Source organism: Lethenteron reissneri, chromosome 37, assembly GCF_015708825.2.
Source record: "Lethenteron reissneri isolate LAM-NWPU_2019-01 chromosome 37, ASM1570882v1, whole genome shotgun sequence".
NCBI lineage: Eukaryota > Metazoa > Chordata > Hyperoartia > Petromyzontiformes > Petromyzontidae > Lethenteron > Lethenteron reissneri.
In genome coordinates this window covers 1368460-1387930 of record NC_083815.1, presented here as the reverse complement: position 1 = coordinate 1387930, position 19471 = coordinate 1368460, and the positions used below count along the sequence as shown (strand labels likewise).

The window sequence follows — 19471 nt, the reverse complement described above, 5'->3', positions numbered from 1 at the left end:
CAGAGTCCCGATTGCCCCATTAGTAACGTGTTTTGATTGTACGCGCTACCCATTAAACATGCCACGTTGGCCCAGCGTTGGACCGACGTTGGGTCAACGTCAACCCACATTGGGCCAACGTTGGACAGACGTTGGATCAATGCCTTCCAACGTAGGCCCAACGTTCCATGTCATCAGAGCCCTTCGGAGGCGACAACCTTCACGTCGTTCCTGACTCGTGCCAGGTCGATGTAGCACCAGGACCACACTCAGCCACCACGCTGTTGTGATTATCATCAACATTGTCACCATCAGTCACCGTGTCCCGGTCATGCCCGCGTACTTTCTGGAAAAGTCAACGCGCCGTCTCTGAGCGCGTTCGTCGATCTTTCACACGTGCGTTCCCCCGGTCCCGTCTCTCTGTCGAATCCAAAGGCTTGCAACTCTTCGTAGCCTTCTGCGCGTGTCTAAGCTCGTTTACTTTCTTCGCTCCCTTTCACCCGTGGTCGCACTTCCAATCCATACGGCACGGCAGGTGGCACGCGCACATCTATATGGGTGATTGGGTGAGTGAGTGGGTGAGTGAGTGAGTGGGTGAGTGAATGGGTGAGTGAGTTAATGGGTGAGTGGGTGGGTGGGTGAGTGAGTGAGTGGGTGAGTGAGTGGGTGGGTGGGTGAGTGTGTGAGTGGGTGAGTGGGTGGGTGAGTGAGTGGGTGAGTGAGTGAATGGGTGAGTGGGTGGGTGAGTGAGTGTGTGGGTGAGTGGGTGAGTGTATGAGTGAGTGAGTGGGCGAGTGGGTGGGTGGGTGAGTGAGTGAGTGAGTGGGTGAGTGGGTGGGTGGGTGAGTGGGTGGGTGAGTGGGTGAGTGAGTGAATGGGTGAGTGGGTGGGTGAGTGGGTGAGTGAGTGGGTGGGTGGGTGAGTGAGTGAGTGGGTGAGTGAGTGAGTGAGTGAGTAGGTGAGTGAGTGAATGGGTGAGTGGGTGGGTGAGTGGGTTGAGTGAGTGAGTGAGTGGGTGAGTGAGTGAATGGGTGAGTGGGTGGGTGAGTGGGTGAGTGAGTGGGTGAGTGAGTGGGTGGGTGAGTGAGTGGGTGGGTGGGTGAGTGGGTGGGTGGTTGAGTGGGTGGGTGGGTGAGTGGGTGAGTGAGTGGGTGAGTGAGTGAATGGGTGAGTGTGTGAGTGAGGGAGTGGGTGAGTGGGTGAGTGAGTGGGTGAGTGGGTGGGTGAGCGAGTGAGTGAGTGGGTGGGTGGGTGGGTGAGTGAGTGGGTGAGTGGGTGGGTGAGTGTGTGGGTGGGTGGGTGGGTGAGTGAGTGGGTGAGTGTATGGGTGAGTGTGTAGGTGAGTGGTTGGGTGGCTGGGTGAGTGACTGAGTGAGTGGGTGAGTGACGGCGCTTTCATTGTCGAGTTGAGCTGCCCAGAAGCACCACAATCATCTCGGTCAGCCTCCCTTCTCTCGGCCCTTATGTATACACGGGGACACTTTGTATCTTAACAAGAATAATCGTAATGATTAAAATGCAATTCGCAGCACGCACAATATTTCACGGATGTCAGGGACCGTGACTCCTGTGGCGACTCACAAGCCAGGCGACAAAACAAAACAGGTGGCGCCTTTAAGAAATAGTTGGAAGCCTCTGAGAAAGAGCTGGGGCATTTAAGAAAGAGGGGGGCCTTTAAGAAAGAGGAGGGGCTTCTGAGAAAAAGGGAGGGGCCTTTAGGAAAGAGCTGGGTGGGGCCTTGAAGTGTCTCTTAAAAGTTGGTGCAGCTTGAGCGCTGCAACTGCTGCTGCGAATGTGCAGTAGCAGTGGGGTGACACGAGGCCGGGCAATGGCCATGGTCTCGGTTCTTGGTGCCGTGGCGAGATGTTAACTACCTCGCCTGGTTTATAAAAGGTCGTGGGTTCGATCTCGACCCTGACGCCTGCTGCTGTATATTTGGAGTTTGCGTGTCTCTCTCCCCGTGGTCACGTGGATTTTTCTGGCTTTTCCCTCCACATTTAGAAACATGCGTTTATATCAATTGGCTGCCATACATTTCCACATGATGACAAGCCACTTCGTTGAGCTATCATTTGTAATAGCCAGGTCGCTTCTAAAAAAAGAGCTACGCAGCTCGGGCCTTACCTGGTAAAACAAACATAGGAAGGAGGAGGAGGGAGGGGGAGGAGGAGGTTGTGAGTCGCACAAATGACAAGACGCCGATAATACTCTCGGAATAAGCCGAGGTAAAAAGAAAAGACAATGCAAAAAACTATAATCATAGTTTTGGCAGAAGCCACTTGGCTCTCGTTCTGATCGCGCCCTGTGAAGGCGGAACAAGACCGACCGGTAGTCCTCTTAAACGCACGCCACTTACACAATCCAAGCCCACGGTCCAATGACGCATATCCAAATCTTACTAGATCCATCAGCAAGTCCAGCAGCAGGAGCAGCAACAACAAAAAAAGCACGATCACATTTTCATACGACTGGAAAAGTGAGTCATCGCCGTCTGAAGGAACAGGAAAGAAAATGTTGGTTAAAAAAAACATTTGATAAAATGCTGAAAATAAACGCGTAAATTATTATTATTATTGTTGCGTACAGCCTACAATGAGCGATTGTGCAACGGGGCGCGCTGTGATGTGCAGGGACAAGTGCAGGCACGGGGATCTGGGCGGAGGCCAGCGCAGCTGTCTCGATAGACGGGTTAAGCCAGAAGCATTACACACTCATTACACACGGCCACACACGCGCACAGGCACACGCACACACGCACACACACGCACACACCCACAGCAGATAAGTGTGCACACACTGCCCATCAAGTGACACTCGTTACACGACTCGCGAATGCCGTCACTCACTCTCACGGTCACTCGCCCACATGGTCACTCACTGCAGATAAGTGCCACTCGAGGGACACACACACACAACACTCGCCATTCATCACTAAGTTGCCGTGACGTCACCACGGCGCTTGTGCCAGGCTAGGAGCACTTTGAGGCCACGTGAAGTGTCGAAGGCCCACTAGCAGGAGGTCACGGAACAGACCTATGTGCCATGGGTTGACTGACTGAGATGAATGGCAGATGCACCAACTGAGCTCCCCACTGTGCCAACTTTACGCGTTGTATCTGCACGGCGCTCTACTCGTTGTTGTGAGCGTCGATCTTTTGCCCTCCGTTGTTACTGGGGGACGACTGCCTCAAACTCCCCAGTAACGTCCTTCACGAACCTCCTCCACAGAGGCCGATCTTGAAACAGCTGGTGCCAGTCATCTGAACGTCTAATCAGTTCCGCATCCTTCCGTACCAAGTTTTGTCGATCTCTTCTCTAGCCCGTGTCGCGCCCCTTAAGCACTCTTCATCCGGCCAAACATAATCTCCTTGGGCATGCGATGGCTGGGCATGCAATGGCTGGGCATGCGGGCTACATGACCTAATCGACGCAGCCTCGCTTGCCAGAGGAGCTTACCGATGGGACTGTGTCCAGATCTTTCAAGGACCTGAGGCCCTCACACAATCCAGTCTGGTTAAGCCCAGGATAGACCCTAGGCAGGCCATGCCTGAATGTTTCTAACCAGCAAATGCGTACACACGCATTCCCACACATGGTCGCGAAGAGATAAATATCCCCTAAGTCCCCCTGTTATTACAGATGACGTGGCAGGGTAAGTGATGCGAGTGTGCACACCGTCTGTGGGGAACGGTGGCGTGACAACTGCGGGACTACAACATGCAAATCGGGTTTGTGCAGTGCCTGTGCTGTCAGTCACGAGCAGAGGAGGAGGGGGAGGAGCGTGAACCTGCATGGATGTATGTGGAGCTTCTTTCGCACCGTACGTAGCCAGCCGTGCTACGTACGGTGCGATCGGAGCAGGGAGCCGACAGCACGGGCTGCTGTTCGGGCAAGGGAGCTCCAGACTGATGTTTGTCGTGGCCGGGACTTGAACTCAGGTGGCCGGGTTGATCGTGGACGATGTTCACCACTGCGACAAATCTCCCCCCAATGTGCAAATACAGATGAGCAATAACGCCCCTAATCTCATAATAGCACACTTTCACAGGTTGACACATGCAAAGATAAAGACAAAGGTACCCCGGTATAGCCTTAACATACTGTTGGGGCAAGTGCTGTTAGCGAGTAGCACCTGTGAAGCTAGGCACGTCGCGATCCAGGGCGATGTAGCCAGCGCCACACCCAGCTGATCTAGGGGAGTCCCAGAACAAGTTTCGACAAAACTTCCCACTGACGTTCCCCATGATCAGGAATCAAACACAAGGTTGACCGAGTTCATGGATTGGTGTGCTAACCAATGCGCCACCACTAACCACAGATGTACGCACAACGACAACCGCCGTTCCCCCATTAAGTGGGGGGTGAATTCACCACAGCGCTTGTGCCAGGCTGGGTGCACTGAGGCCGCGTGAAGAGTCGAGGAGGTCACGGAACCAGACCCAGCAGGTGCCATGGATTGACTGAGATGACTGGCATACACACACGGCTGCCCAGGTGTGAAGAGGCAGAGCGTCATATCGATATCACATTCTCACACACTCTTTCTCTCCCTGTAATTTCAAAGCAAAGATTGGGGGCGAGTCGTATAATCTAATATCACATAAGTAATTAGGAGTGTCGTTGTGGGGAATACAGGCGGCATATTAGACACGCAGACGATTTATCTTACTTCCAATATCTCTCCGTGCAGATTTTGTTGTTTATGTTTTTACACATCCCATCAGTCGCATGGCCTTCTGGGAGTGAATAATGTGAGCAGACGAAGCAGAACTCAGTCACGCTCGCTTGAACCAATTCTGGTGAACTGCCAGATGTTTAGAAACAATGACTCACTCTTTCTGTTAGATACGGGTCCTAGTTAGACGTAACATTATACGATACACAACACAGAATAATCATAGCGTCGGTGTGAAGTCAATTATTAACACGATTAATAAGCAAACAACATTTCGTGTCATCCAATCGGCGTGCATGAAACCAGATTCACACAACTTTGTTGATGCCGGGCACACGTTTCTGGATGCCTCTTACTTTCCACAGCGTCTTTAAATCCAGGTGATATGCGGCACGGTCAGCCACCACCCCTTTGTAAAGGTGCTACTACACCTGCAAGCGGTGATTGATAGATCAAGGATGATGATGTTCTTGATGAAGAATAATCCCGCAGCTCACGTCTCAGAAATGCCACCCAGTGGCAGCGCGAGGGATGAGCAAGCAAGACACTTCGTGGCACCAAATAGCTCGGGGGGGGGGGGGGGGGGTGCTGGCTTCATGGCAACAATAGGGCTACCCCTAAACACAGACTGCAATTCAAATCCTGCTCAACACAACGAGACACTAAAACATAACCAGGCCATTAAATTTCGATTTAAAGCTTTCGTGACTGCAGGGATTCATATTCTTGGTTCTGTCGGTAAAGTCACTTACCGAAAAAAACAAGAATATGACCAGGCCAATGCATCAATCTCTTCTCTCTCATCCCACAGGATGACACTATTTTGTCGGCATCTTTCTCATCTCACTACCGCATCTCGATCCAGGGCTTCATTAATCGCTCGATATCTCTAGAAACGCTGCTACGAGGCTGGCTAGCAGTAGGGATTATCGGCGTAAGGCACTACCACTAGAATACGCGGTACCGCCTATCCATAATGATACTAACCCGAAGTCGTCGCACCCGATATTCCTGTCACGTGATGAGTAGATTTAGGACACACATCAAGCGAGACGGATGTGGCACGCCAAGAGGAGCGTTCGGAACCTGACACCGTGTCCCTCTCGTCGACATACCTTCTCGAGTCATCTCGCTCGCTTTATTTTCATGAAGTGTAAAACCCACACCACCCCCCACTCAGCCGCCCCCACTCCCACCCCCACACACCCCCTCCCTTTCAATTGGGGCTAAAATTGTATTTCTGCCAAGGGCCCTCCAAGAGGGGCAGGCAGAGCACCGCCACCCTTGGTGAAGGGGACAGGCGGGAGGAGGAACCCAGCAGCGAGACAACAACAACAAACCCACCGTGCCACTGGGCGAGAATCGCTGCGGGGAATTATCTCGCTTGGCCGCGGATCGGCGTCTGCGCGAACGTGGAGCCGCCGCCGCCGCTCCACTCCACTCCCCCATCTCTCTCTATCTCCCTCTCTCTGCGTGTCAGCTGGAGGGGAACTAAACCGGCTCGTCCATCCGTCGTGGTTTCACGGACAAACAATGGCCCTCGCGCCCGTGCGAACTGGCAGTCGTTAGACAAAGACGACCCCCCCCCCCCCCCCACTGCAGTACAGCCTTGACAGACTGATGGGGCAAGTGCTGCTGGCGAGAAGCACCTATGAAGGCCGGCACGGCATAGAAGGGGGGTGGGTGGCCAGCACCACGTCCGAGTAGTTGGCTTGTGTAGATTTCCACACGATAAGCCACTTCGTTGATTAATCATTTGTGGCCAGGTCGTTTCTGAAAAAGAGCTTCATAGCTCAGTGGGCCTTAACTGGTAAAATAAAAAAAATACTTTAGATTTTTTAGATCACCTTTGTTTCAACAAGTGGCGACGTTTACAAACCGCACCAAGTACTCATTTGAAGCTAAGTCGACCTAGAATAGGCCCAACACCGGTTCAGATGATCGTCACTTGTGTTGGTGGCCGTGAGCGAGAATCGAACTCGGGTGGCCGGGTTCCTAGCGCAGCGCGGATTCGCCGCTGCGCTCCCGCATCCACTCCGCAGAGTCATTACACGCACGCACGGACACGCCTGTGCGCTGGGATTTAGATATATTTTTGGCTGCAAAGAACAGATTGTGTGTTCTTGGTGTTGGTGTGTGCCTGCGTGACACATGGGAGGCTTAAGGTGCCGGTAGATATTGTCCTACGTCGCGGGTGTCCGTAGCGGTGAAAGTGCAGCCCCTGCAAGTGCTCGCTCTGCTGCTTGGCGGTGAAGGGACCTCCGCTCTCGAGGGGAGATCGAGAGAGGCCACTTCTAGGGCAGGGATTCCCAGCCGTTCTGGCCTCCCGGGCCACTGTTCACCCCTCAACGTGGAGAACCGTGCGGTCAAACAAAAACACACCGTCTGGTGTTGCGTGCCAAAAATCGTCCTGGCATCAGAACCACGGACGACTCCCCACGGCCTCGCGGGACACGGGACGTGAACCACTGCTCTCAGAGAGAACGCCGGCCTTCTCTTAATCCGAGAAACTCGACACTCGCCTCGTTCACGTGGCCTCTACTCCCCGGCTAGTTCTGGTCGTGTACCCTGCAGCTTATGTCTATTTCCTGGCTTTCCATACATAGCGGCGCATTGCGATGTACGGATGAAATGCGCCAAATTAGCAATCTAAATTATCATTACATTCGTCAATAACGCCGTGGCCCTGAAACGATAATGCATTTAATAGGCGACGTTTCGTGTGATGGCCCTTACTCACACACCACGTGGAGAGTTCGTGTATCGTGAAGAAGGGCGAGGTGCTTTTTAAGTTGAAATGTACTTGACAACGAAAGGCAAAATGCCGGTGACCCAGCTCACCCTGGCAAATGAGACCCCAGGCTAACCCTCGCCTCCCCCCCTGAGTTCTGACCCAGATGAACAACAGCTAGATGTACAACTTTAAACGTGCAAGGGTTACCTATTTTCATGCTTGCGATATGACGGATCAGAGACAACCCAACACTGACGCGGAACGCGAAGACAATCGTTCACGGATGAACGGTGCGCAAAGAAGGCACGGGAAGAGGTGCACGCTGGGAATTGCACCGAGGGACAAAGAGGAACAGGCGGTGAGGCGGAGGGCGAATTTGAACGAGAGACAATCGCGCGGTGCTTGGATTCGGGACAGGCCACCGGCCCTCGCAGGGGACATTCACGGCGACCAAGCCTGACGGCTGAGAGGCAGAAACCGAAGAAGCTTCGTGGAGCGAAACGTCGGACATTAGGCTGGAAGATGTGGCGCAATCCGGGGGTACATATGCCAATTTTTGGGGGTTCAGCCGTGGCGGGAACTCACCAATGTGACTGCGTGCGCGCGCGAGTAATGACTGCGAGATCCCACGCCGCAACAGGTCCCAATTTAAGGCCGCGAGCGGGAATCGGATTCGGGTCGCCGGGGGTTGCTAGCGCGGCGCGCTAACTAATGCGCCACCGCTCCCCGCCATGACCTCGTGCTCTCTCACACACAGCTCAGTCGGAGCACACGGAGAAGGAGTTGGAGGACACGGGCGGCGGCACCGGCAGCTGGGCGCTGGCGAGCAGGACCGGCGGCGGCGAGTCGCAGGCCGTGGCGCCGTGGGCCGGGCTGCAGGTGGTGCACCTCACAGAGGAGCTCTGCCAGCGGCTCGAGCGGCTGGGCAGCCAGGAGGAGCGCGAGGGCCTCCGCAGGCAGCTGCCCCCGGGCACCGTGAGGGCGCTGCTCGGCTGGCTGCACGCGAGCACGGTGCGGCAAGCGCGGGTACACGGCGCGGGTACACGCACTCATCCACGTGCACACGGCACCGTTACACGGCGCGGGTACACGGCACGCATCCACGTGCACGCGGCACGGGTACACGCACGTAGGGGAACACAAAGACAAAGATCGCTCGTTTTCAAATTTAAAACTCATTTCTTTAAAACTGCTTTTGGTGTTGTAGTTTGTTGTCCTTAACCCCGTACCTCCGATTATCACGGTCGACTACGTACGATACAGAAGAAGTGCAACATATGTACATGGAGACTGTGGGGGAAAGTGCTGTTAGCGATCACCTATTAGGGTCTGTACGGTGCTGCATGAGGAGGTTGTGTTGCCAGCATCATTCCCAACCGCCTTTGTCTTCACCTGCGCCGATGTTTTCATATCGTACCAGGTACTTATTTGGAAGGCTGAGTCGACCTAGGGGAGGCCCAGAACCGGTTCAGATAATCGTCACTGGGTGTTGGCCGTCAGCGGGAATCGAACCCGGGTCGCCGGGTTCATAGCGCAGCGCGCTAACCGCTACGCTAGCAGTCCCCGTGCGTACAGACACACGCAGACGGTGAGACACACGCAGACACACGAGCGTGCACACACTCTCATATATAGTGTCCATATCGCCTCGCAATCCAGGGTGTGATTGTGTCAGAATCACAGGGCCTCAAAGAGACTTTAGAGCTCAACCACACGAAGAGAACAAACGCGACTCATCATATCACCGGGGTGGCTTTGCGCTGATCCACAGGTTCACACAAAGGCAAAGGTTCCCCATGTAGTCGCCACACACTGTCGGGACAGGTGCTGTGAGCGAAGGCTGACACGGCACGCGAGTGGGTGCTGTGGTCAGGACCACCCTGCTCACCTTCCTCCATCGCCCCAATGCTGATGTTTGCACACCGCAGCAGGTACTCATTTTTATGCCGAGTCGATCTAGGGAGATGCCCAGGACGGATTCCATTGCTCATCACGGATGTTGGCCGTGGGGGGGGGGGGGGGAGGATCGAACTCGGTTCGCCGTGTTCGTAGCGCGGTGCGTTATTTGCTACACGAGCACACGACCACCCACGCGGACCACAGACAGTCACAGGAGCCAAGCAAGATCGACTGCAGGTCTTTTATTTTGAGCCGGGTCTGCCCGGGTCAGCGACCACCCCGGCACACCACATCATGTATGCCCCCTAATACTGACTAAATATCAAAACTTAATAAAGTTGGTTTAACACGTAGGCTTTCGCGACCAATATAATCCATAATAGAGGTTTTTTTGTGGTTCGATCGCGTAAATATATATGTGTCGTTAAAACCCGCCACCACCCGACACAGCCAACGAGTAAGGGTTGTCACGTAAACAGAACGTGGCCAATTCGTCACTAGTACAACACACCGGTGTGTTGGAGAGCCAAGCCACAACATTTACAATCTAAGCACGACGTTTCGCCAGTAATTACAACCAGCTTCATCAGGCGACAGCCAGATTTTATCAAAGTTGGCAGACTAATGCTCCGGCTCGCTCGAGTTCTCGCCCTGGTTAAGCAACGCAAACGTGGGTAGTCTCAACACCGGTGAGAATGGGTCCAATTCACTCATGTTGACCGGTCTGGATCGTTCTAACTCACTTCTTTCTCACCGCTTATTGAGTCGAGTTGCTTTTCCTTTCCACCGCACCTCCGCTTATCACGGTTGGCTACGCACGGTGCGAAATAAGTTCAACATACACACTTAGAATGTGCATACAACCTGACGTCTCTCTCTCCCCCTGAGTCTAAAACCAGTCGCTTCCTCCTCTCCCTCTGCCCATGTCTCGATCTATTCATGTCTCCCTATCTTCCTCTCTACACGCTCTCTCTCTCTCCAGCCCTCCTTTACTCCGTCTCTCTCCCTCTCTCCATCCCTCTCGCTCACTCTCTTTTTTTACGATCAGAGGAAGCAAGAAGATGTTCGGTGTAGTCGGCACTTTGCTTCGTTCATCATTTCGTTTTTTTTTCAATGCTTTGCTTTATATGCCCCCCCCCCCTTTTTTTGAACGAAAGATTTCACGCTCTGCTCTCCTCCTACTTACCCATTACCTCTCTCTCTCTCTCTACCCCCTCTCTCTACCCCCCCCCCACCCTCTCTCTCACCCCTCTCTCTACCCCCCCCACCCTCTCTCTCACCCCTCTCTCTACCCCCCATCTCTCTACCCCCTCTCTCCCTAATCTATTTTTTAAATTGTCGATCTCTCGCACTCACCCCATCTCTCTCCCTCTCTCCACGTCTCACTCTCCCCACTCTCAATTGAGCTTCTCCATTCGACACCACAGCCCATATCGCAGGATTATCTTTAGTAAGTACATTTACAAATCCATTAATTACAACGTTATTGTAACAGCGGGGGAGTCATTGCTGTTCGTTGTCTAGCATGTGTATAAATATATTATACATGCCTACATGACATATAGTTAAATATGCAATGCACTTTTATACACATAGATGTGTGTATATGCAACACACAAACCGGTTCGTCAGCGAGGGTGACGCAACGTTGAGTGTGACGTCGTTGACAGCCCAATCGGCAGCGTGGTTCATCAGCTGCGTGGGCAGCGGGGAAAGGCGTCGAAGGGGATAAAATAGAAAAGTCGCTTTTAATTGCGGCGCTGGATGCTGCTAAATGCAGCTCGCCACCGCGTCCCATAACAAAACTTATAATGATCATCATCATTATTAGTAGTAGTAGTTTTGCAACAGGGAAGGTGGCTAAGGCAGCACAGCGATTAAATACCAACGGGGAAATCACCGCCTGGACCATGACGGGAAGCGTCCGGATGAGAGCGCCGCGTCGCTGGGGGCCCTGCTGAGAAAATATAGAGCCCCCCCTCCTCCTCCCCCCCCCCCCCTGAATTATAACAACGTTAAGTAGGTGTCTCATGTCCAAATAATGTTACTCTGGGTGTGTGCTTGCCCATATAAGGCATCGATACAATTCTATGTTTGAAGCTTTCGTGACTGCAAGGATTCATACTCTTAGGTTTTTTCGGTAAAGTCACGTAGGTAAAAATAAAAAATAATAAAAAATAATACAAATATAATAGAAATAATGATAAAAATAAAATAACAAATCACAAATATTATTTGTTTTTATTATTTGTATTACTTATTTTTACCTACGTGACTTTACCGAAAAAACCAAGAAGATGAATCCCTGCAGTCACGAAAGCTTTAAATCGAAAAGTATCGATACAATTCACGTTTCACGCTCGACTCCATGCTCGACTCCACGCTCGAACGCAAAACAACCGTGACTGTGACCTCTCCCTTTCACGTTGTTATAAAAGGGCTATTGTCCGAAACGTTGCCTGTTATAGAATTGTTTTTTTCCTCACAAGGCCACGCGGCGTTGTCCACGTTCGTGCTTAGGGGAGGCCGCAGGCTGTGGTCCACGTGCGCGGTCTCGCCCCCCATCCCCGCTCCGTGCGAGCGCGCTCCGAGTGGAGGATTGCCCCACGTCTCTCACGCGGCACGACGGTGACACGCGACGCCGTCTCTGAGTTGGGCGCGCAGCGAGAGCGAGCGGTGCAAATGCCGCTCGGCAGCATTCCTCCAGCCCCACGTGGCGTCGCCTGTAACCGTGTGGCCATATCCTCAACATTCTTTTACAAGGTTATTTTTGTCTCATTCGCCAGCAGGTCTGCCAACTTACCTCCTGTAGAGCCTCCCTAGCGCAACCTTAGATCAAACAGCAATGCCGGTACCAGATTCCGGTGCGAATCGAATTCCTGCCATCCCAACACAGATGCCAATTACCGGACTGCCCGGGTCAAACCCAAACAGCTGTCAGCCACAGCGGCAGCTGCAGCAGGTTACACGAGTAGCATCATTGCTTAAGTGACTTGCCCACAGAGGAGAAGAATGCGTTGAGTGTATGTGTAGGCAGAAGCGATTTGCGGCATGTCTCTTCATGTGGCGAGTCAACAAAAGGCAATTAGAAAAAACACTTTACTTATCGGGCGTTCAAAGCCAACAACATTTCCAGATAATGAATATCGCACCATCCGAAAATAAAGATGCACATCTTACATAAGCAGCTTGCACAAGCGCCGTGACGCCAGCACGCTTAGGCTGTGGGGTGATGTTGTGGATTGGAGAATTGATTTGTATCCACAACTAAACCAGAGCAGGGCCTGAAATGAATCGTAATGTTAAATGTCATTTAGTGTTCGGCGTAAAGCCGTCTGGAGGAAGCTGTGCGCTGAAAGAGACTGGGGAATTAATGAGTTTTTTAGGATGACAGATCAGAGAGTGCAGAACATTTATATAACTTGATTTGTCTTTATTTTACGTAACGTGGAAAACCACGCCGTGCCGACGAACCCTCGGAAAGTTAAGAGATGTCGCCTCCACGACAGACCTTTCTACATGAACACACATAAATCAAAATTCCTCCAAAAAACTTGTCACCGGACCAGCCTTTGATTGAGTAGTCTTTGCGGGCGGAGTGCGACTCACGGAACCACCACGACCGGGAGGGATCGCTCCCCAATCGGCGCCACTTCGACCACGGAGAAATTCAAAGGGGCGTTTGTAGCTTTGGCAACAAAAACACGTTCGAGTTTCCTCGAACAGGAAAGTCCAAATAGTCCCGAGGTCTGTGGTGACCGCCCCGCTGAGCTGACAACGACGAACAAGCACGATGTCCCAGGTTGACGTCGTCAGTAGCAGGCATTGTTATCGTGAGATGTTGCTCAGCGCTGGCAATGCGTTTGTATCAGCGGCTGCATCTGAGCTGCACGGGTCTGGTTTGAGAGCCATAAACAGAGCCACGAGACACTGCGGTGATCCGCTTTGATTCGTTCCAAAAGTTACCTCTCGAGTTATGTTGACAGCACGGGGTGCAATCCCTTGAGGGCTGCGGCGGCGGCGGGGGTGGCGCTCGGAACACGGCGAGAATTTTGTTCACTCATTTTGTGAGAATGCGAGAATTCACCACGGGGTCCCATTGTTACCGCCTGACTACAATCAGACCCGTGTGTGCACACGCACACAACGGTCCCCCGTCGAGCCCACACATGCCAGGTGGAGCAAGTGCTGTTCGCGCGCAGCACCTATGAAGGGCGGCATGTCCGCACTAAGGTGGTGGGTTGCCGGCACCACCCCCGGCCGCCTTTGTCTTCCCAATGCTGATATTTACACACTGCTCCGGGTACTCATTTTTAAAGCTGAATCTACCTAGGAGAGGGCCCAGAATGGGGGGAATTGAACTCGGGTCGCCGAGTTTGTAGCGCAGTGCGCTAACCTCTCCACCACCGCTCCCCACAAAGACACACACACCCACAAAGACATGCACACCCACAAAAACACACACACACACCCACGCAGCCTGGACCACGCGCACACACGAACACGCACGCTCCCCGCACGAAGCGAAAGTGGCGACTTAACCCTTGGGAGCTGGAGTGTCCACCCTGATGCCGGCCGACATCGGTGCTCGCTAACAGCCCTTTCCCCAACATTCCGTTGAAGGCTAATCCGGTGTATCTTTGTCTCTTTGTGTGGTGCACGCCTCTCCGCAGGGCGCCAACTGCCTGGTGAGGTCGTACCCGGCTCGCGAGGACCGTCTGGCTCACGTCGAGAGCGACCAGGAATCGCTCTCTCTGCAGGTGCCGGCTCGAACATTTGACCCGCAGCCTTTCTCTCACCCGTGATCTCACTATTCCGCCCCGCCGCCCACCCCCCTTGAGCTGCTTGGGTGGGTGGGCTGCCTTAGCTTTTGCTCGGTCTGCTCCACGCCGAGCGGCGCCACAGTGGCCGTGTACCGACGACAATACACGCGCCGCAAATCGCCGAGGAATTCACGTTTCAGGCGTCCACAATTCACGAGCCAAATGCCAACGGCGAGGTCTGCTCGCCACGAGAGGGCCCCGGGAGGGAGTTGGTGTCACGTGGCGACCCCCCCCCCCCCCCCCACAGTGGTCCGTAGTTTGTTTCTACCGCACGGCCACAATCGCACTCCCGTGACGTGCCGATGCGGTCGATGGTGCCACCACCAACGTCCTCAAGGAATGCCAAAGCCAAGGGGGATTGATGATGTTAGGATCTGGAATGTCCGCGTTGTTCCACTGTGTTCGGTCGGCGTTGTTTTCAGATCTGGGTGAGATTCTAGGATATGGCGAGTGATGGATGTTTATTCCCCGGCACGTGCGATTGAGGGGGGGAGGGGGGGGTTCAAGCGATTCCACGAGATCGCTGATTGAAAGGACCACGTGGGATCGAAATTGAGTGTCGATCCTCACAAGAGGATGAGTGGCTCTCTTCCCCACTCTAACGAGCGCACACAGAAACGCGCAGTGGCTCTCATCTGCGTTTTAAATCCAAGAGCCGTTGAGTGACGCCGCTTTAAAATCAAGTAGCCGCTGCGCCGCGTCACGGCACGGGGGTGGAGCGGTGGCGAAGTGGATCATGAACCTCCATCACGACACATCCGGTGGTCATCCTCGTAGCAGCAGCAGCGGCGGCGGCAGCGGCTTGTGGCAAAGCATCGAACAAAAACGGCGGTGGTCACCGCAACGCTCCGATATTAGCAAGCCACTGGAGCCAAGCACGTTTAAGTCTAGAGTGAAAACTAATTCCTTTAGAACTGTTTGTTGTCGTGTAAAGTTTGTTGTCCTTCTCCCGCACCTCCGGTTGGCTACGTACGGTGCGAAAGAAGTTAAACATGCATACACTACGCGAACGACATCCGAGGCGAGTGACGTCCCAACCAGCCCTGGCCATTTAATGAGTAGCCGGTGAGGTGGGGGTAGGAGCCATCAGCATCGACGATGGCTCCCGCTGTCGCCTTTTATAATCGGCCCTCGCCACCTGCACTTGCCCGCTACAGTGTGGGGAGGCTACACGGGGGATCTTTGTCTCTGTCTCGGCGCAGGTGGGCGTGCTCACCGAGCAAGTGGAGGTGCAGAACGACAAGCTGCACGAGTTGGAGTCCACCGTGGTGGAGCAGCGCCAGCGCCTCTCGTCCACCGAGACTCTGCTGCACGAGGTGACGACCACGATGACGACCACGATGATGACGACATCCCCCTCCTCCTCCCTCTTCTTCTCATTAATAATCAATACAATGTATTGTTGAGTACATTGACTCAGCACATCATCCCTCTGTCCGGGGTCATCCACATTGCGGGCAGGGCCACAGTTATAAAATAATAAAAATAAAACATAATAAAATAATTCTCACGACGTTTCGACCACAACGCAAACAGCCGTCCTCGACAGACCTGGTCTTCACCTGAATTATTTTATTATGTTTTATTTTTATTATTTTATTACTTCCCTTCTACGTGACTTTACCGAAAGAACCAAGAAGATGAATCCCTGCAGTCACGAAAGCTTTAAATCGAAAGTTCCACAGTGGTTTGTTCACACGGATAGACTCGCCCAGCCAATGGAACGTGGACTTCCCACCGCTGACCCAGGGCTGTATCAACAGGGGGACGAGCCAATCGCCTGAGTCCTCACTCGAGCAGGACATTTCACGTTCAAACTTTGACTTTCATCAACCAAGGGCGGCCAAGTCGGTGCTCCAACCCGCGAACCTCTGCAACGAGCGGCCGAACTTCTCCGGCCAAGCCCGGCCGCGTCTACGCGTGGAGGGCTCCACCGAGTAATTGCTCATCGCGCAGATGTGAGCCTCGGCTATTTGAGTAATTGGCAAATCAGCGCGACGAAAAGCACTCGCGAGAGACGACGCCCGTTTTGGTTCTTCCGCTAAAAATAAAGACGCGTGCCGGGCGTTGGGAGTCGCGAATCGCGAATCTCGCGGACGCGGCCCGGGAGGTCTCCCCAATAATTGCCTGGCCACGGAGACGGAAGCGCGACTTGTGGAAGTCGTCGCTCATCGCGGGAACGCACTGCCAAGTTTGCTCGCGAGCAGAACCACTAATCATGCCAATGCGCGTTCAGCACGTCAGACGATCTCATGCGCACGTCTCGGGCGAATTACGGCGGCAGCAATTGCGCACGACGAGCCCCTGCCGAGCACGGATCTCGGTAATTGGTGACGTCTGCTAATGCGGAAAGTGAACGGGCGCATTGGTCTCACACGCACAGACACACACACACAGACAGACACACATACACAGACACACACAGACAGACACTATACACAGACACACACACAGACACACACAAACAGACACACACAGACAGACACACATACACAGACACTCACACACACAAACAGACGCAAATACAGAGAAAGCGGATTCGCTCCAGAAACGTGACGCTTCGATGACTCACAATATTTTTTTTTTGGGGGGGGGGGGTCAGATCGCCGCGTGAGTACAATAACGAGGTGTGGCGTCGGGCACCCTCCTCCAGCCGACCACTGTGAAAAGAGCTTCATTGATTATCGGATTCCTCCAGTATAATATTAAATATAAAATAAAGTCCTCGCCTGATGAGCAGACACGTGCCCATGTATCGTTGCTTCAGCGCAGCGGCGCGCGGCCGAGCGATCCACGCGCGCACGCAATGCACCACTGCCCCGACGCTCCACTTCTTGGATGCTGTACAACCTAAACGTGTCGTGCATAATGCACGGGCATAATATGACTTTGAAACCCCCCGCCCACCTCCTACGCATTTCACAAGTAGTACTAATCACATACCTGCATTTCCCATAAATATGCTAAATTCCTCTTGATATGCAAATTATTTTGTCAAGGCGCTCTTCCCCCTCCAACCCAGCTTAAATATACGCTCCAAGCCTGGTGGTGTTTCATTCAGACGCTGTCTTCCCGACAGACCTGTTCTTCACCTGAGGACGGCTGCTTGCGTTGTGGCCGAAATGTCGTGAGAATTATTTTATTATGTTTATTTTTTATTTTTATTTCCCTTCTACGTGACTTTACTGAAAGAACCAAGAAGATGAATCCCTGCAGTTACGAAAGCTTTAAATCGAAATTTGTCGTCGTTGTTAAGGTGCAACAACAACGGCTGCACGCAACTGAACCAGCTCACGCGTTAGACACCTCTGCATTAATGTATGTACGTTGAACTTCGTTCACACCGCACGTTGTTATTTGGAGGTGCGGGGGGAAGGACAACACTGGTAGTCGTCCACACATACAAACAATGCGCGCGGCTTGGGTTGTGCCAACTCATCGCTGAGGTGCGGGGCCGCAGCGTCACAGAGTCCAGGAAGGACCTTGCACCAGAAAATATAAATATGTTAGGGCCAAAGCTGATAGCGAGGAGGAGAGCGCTGGGTCATGAAGAGCGTAGAGTTTGACTCGAGGGGGGTGTGGACTGTGTTCTGACCCCCCACTGCCTCCTCCCGTCGCCCCCAGGGCTTCTCCCGGCAGCTCGAGGACCTCTCAATGCGAATCTCGGAGCTGCGGGGCTCCAAGGCCGAGTACGAATCGCTCCTCCAGTCGACCAAGGTGAGGCCCGAAGGCAGTCGCATGAAGACAATGATGACAATGATGATGATGACGACGACGATGATGATGATCACGATGATGATCAAGATTACAATGGCGATGATTACAACGATGACGACGAACATGATCAAGATGATTATGACGATAATGATGACGGTGATGATCACAATTATTGCCTGTGCCCCCCCCCCCCTCCGCCCCCCCCCCCCCCCCACGTAGTCGGAACTGGCCGAGTTGCGGGAGAGAGTGAGCCTCCAGGAGGACGGCGAGAAACTCGGTGCCGTCAGGAGGAACGGCGCTACTCAGGGAGGGCAGCACGGGGACCCCAGTGGGGCAGGTAAGGGACGCCACGGGTGCCGAGATGTTAACTACCTCGCCAGATATACAGGAGGTCATAGGTTCGATCTCGACCCTGACGATGTTTATATATTTGGAATTTGCGTGTGTCTCTCTCCACGTGATCGCGTGGATTTTCCCCCGGGTAATCCAGTTTTTCCCTCCACATTTAGAATAAACATCACGCTTATTTGGCTGCAATAGATTCCCAGGTGATGATAAACCAATTCGTTGAGCTCTCATTTGTGGTCAGTTTCGCTTAAAAAAAGCAACGTAGCTCAGTGGGCCTTATCTGGTAAAATAAAAACAATGTTTAAGTTTATCTTCATAGTTTAGTTTAATAGTTTAATCTTGATTTGAAGCTTTCGTGACTGCAGGAATTCATACTCTTTGGTTCTTTCGCTAAAGTGTAGTAGTTTAGTCAATAGTTTGCGCCAGGAGCCCATGCCACCCACACCACTGGTCACGATTGAGGAATCGTCGTGAAGGCCGCAAGTTCCATGATGGGCAATGACCACGAAGCGGGGGCGTTGCTCCAAACACTCCGAGCAAGGAGAGCGTTCCAACTTTCTCTCCCTGTTGTTGTCATTGTAGTGTTGTTTTGATGTTTTTGTTGTTGTTTCTGCCAACAGATAAGCAGCAGATGAAAGTGCTGGTGGCCTCGCTTTTGGAAGCGAATGAGAAACAGGTTGGGAGCTTTTTTTTTGTGCGCAGCAAAAACAAAATCCTGCACAACGCTTTGATAATATTGCCAACGTTTAACCCAGCGCCGCCGCTATGCAGTATTTTCGCTCGCTGCCGAAGAGAGAGGAATCACAGCCAGGCAGGCAGTGAGCCAGCGCAAACTTCCCCCCTGGCTCTCCTCTAGATATGAAGATGTTATCGGCCAATTTCTTGAGTGTTTATGTGTGCGCGACAATCAGAGCACCTGGGGAAAAAAACCCCACTCGTGCAAGAGGGCAACACCCGTCTGTCACCGTTGACCTCTACGAGAACCATGACCCACATGAACATTAGCTGCCCATGCTGATGACTCTTGGGCTACGCCCATCTCCAAACCTTCATAAACAGTTTGCCTTTAGAGGCTAACCCCCCTTTTCCTGATGACGATCACTTGTGTTGCGATCGAAACGTCGGAGTTTTTTTTGTTATTTTCTTTGAACCTATTGACGTGACTTTACCGAAAGGCCCAAAGAATGTGTTAATTATTGTTGTTGTAATATTAATCTTGATTTACGTTTGTGTCCTGGTTTATATTTCTCCCGTGACGCAGTTGTTTTGTGTCTGTATTTCCATTTCATTGGTTTT

At 52.8% G+C, this 19471-nt stretch overlaps 1 protein-coding gene across 3 annotated transcripts in view; it reads left to right on the top strand.

The window, feature by feature from the left end:
- Positions 1-19471, top strand: part of LOC133351397 (liprin-beta-1-like) — a 46116-nt gene that overhangs the window by 5821 nt on the left and 20824 nt on the right. For 2 of the 3 annotated variants that reach the window (XM_061566563.1, XM_061566561.1), the window contains exons 3-8: positions 8146-8414; positions 13961-14047; positions 15313-15426; positions 17735-17827; positions 18047-18164; positions 18796-18851. In XM_061566563.1, the coding sequence (XP_061422547.1) occupies positions 8146-8414; positions 13961-14047; positions 15313-15426; positions 17735-17827; positions 18047-18164; positions 18796-18851 (737 nt within the window). The remainder of the gene's footprint in view (positions 1-8145; positions 8415-13960; positions 14048-15312; positions 15427-17734; positions 17828-18046; positions 18165-18795; positions 18852-19471) is intronic. The other variant, XM_061566562.1, reaches the window with a different exon arrangement.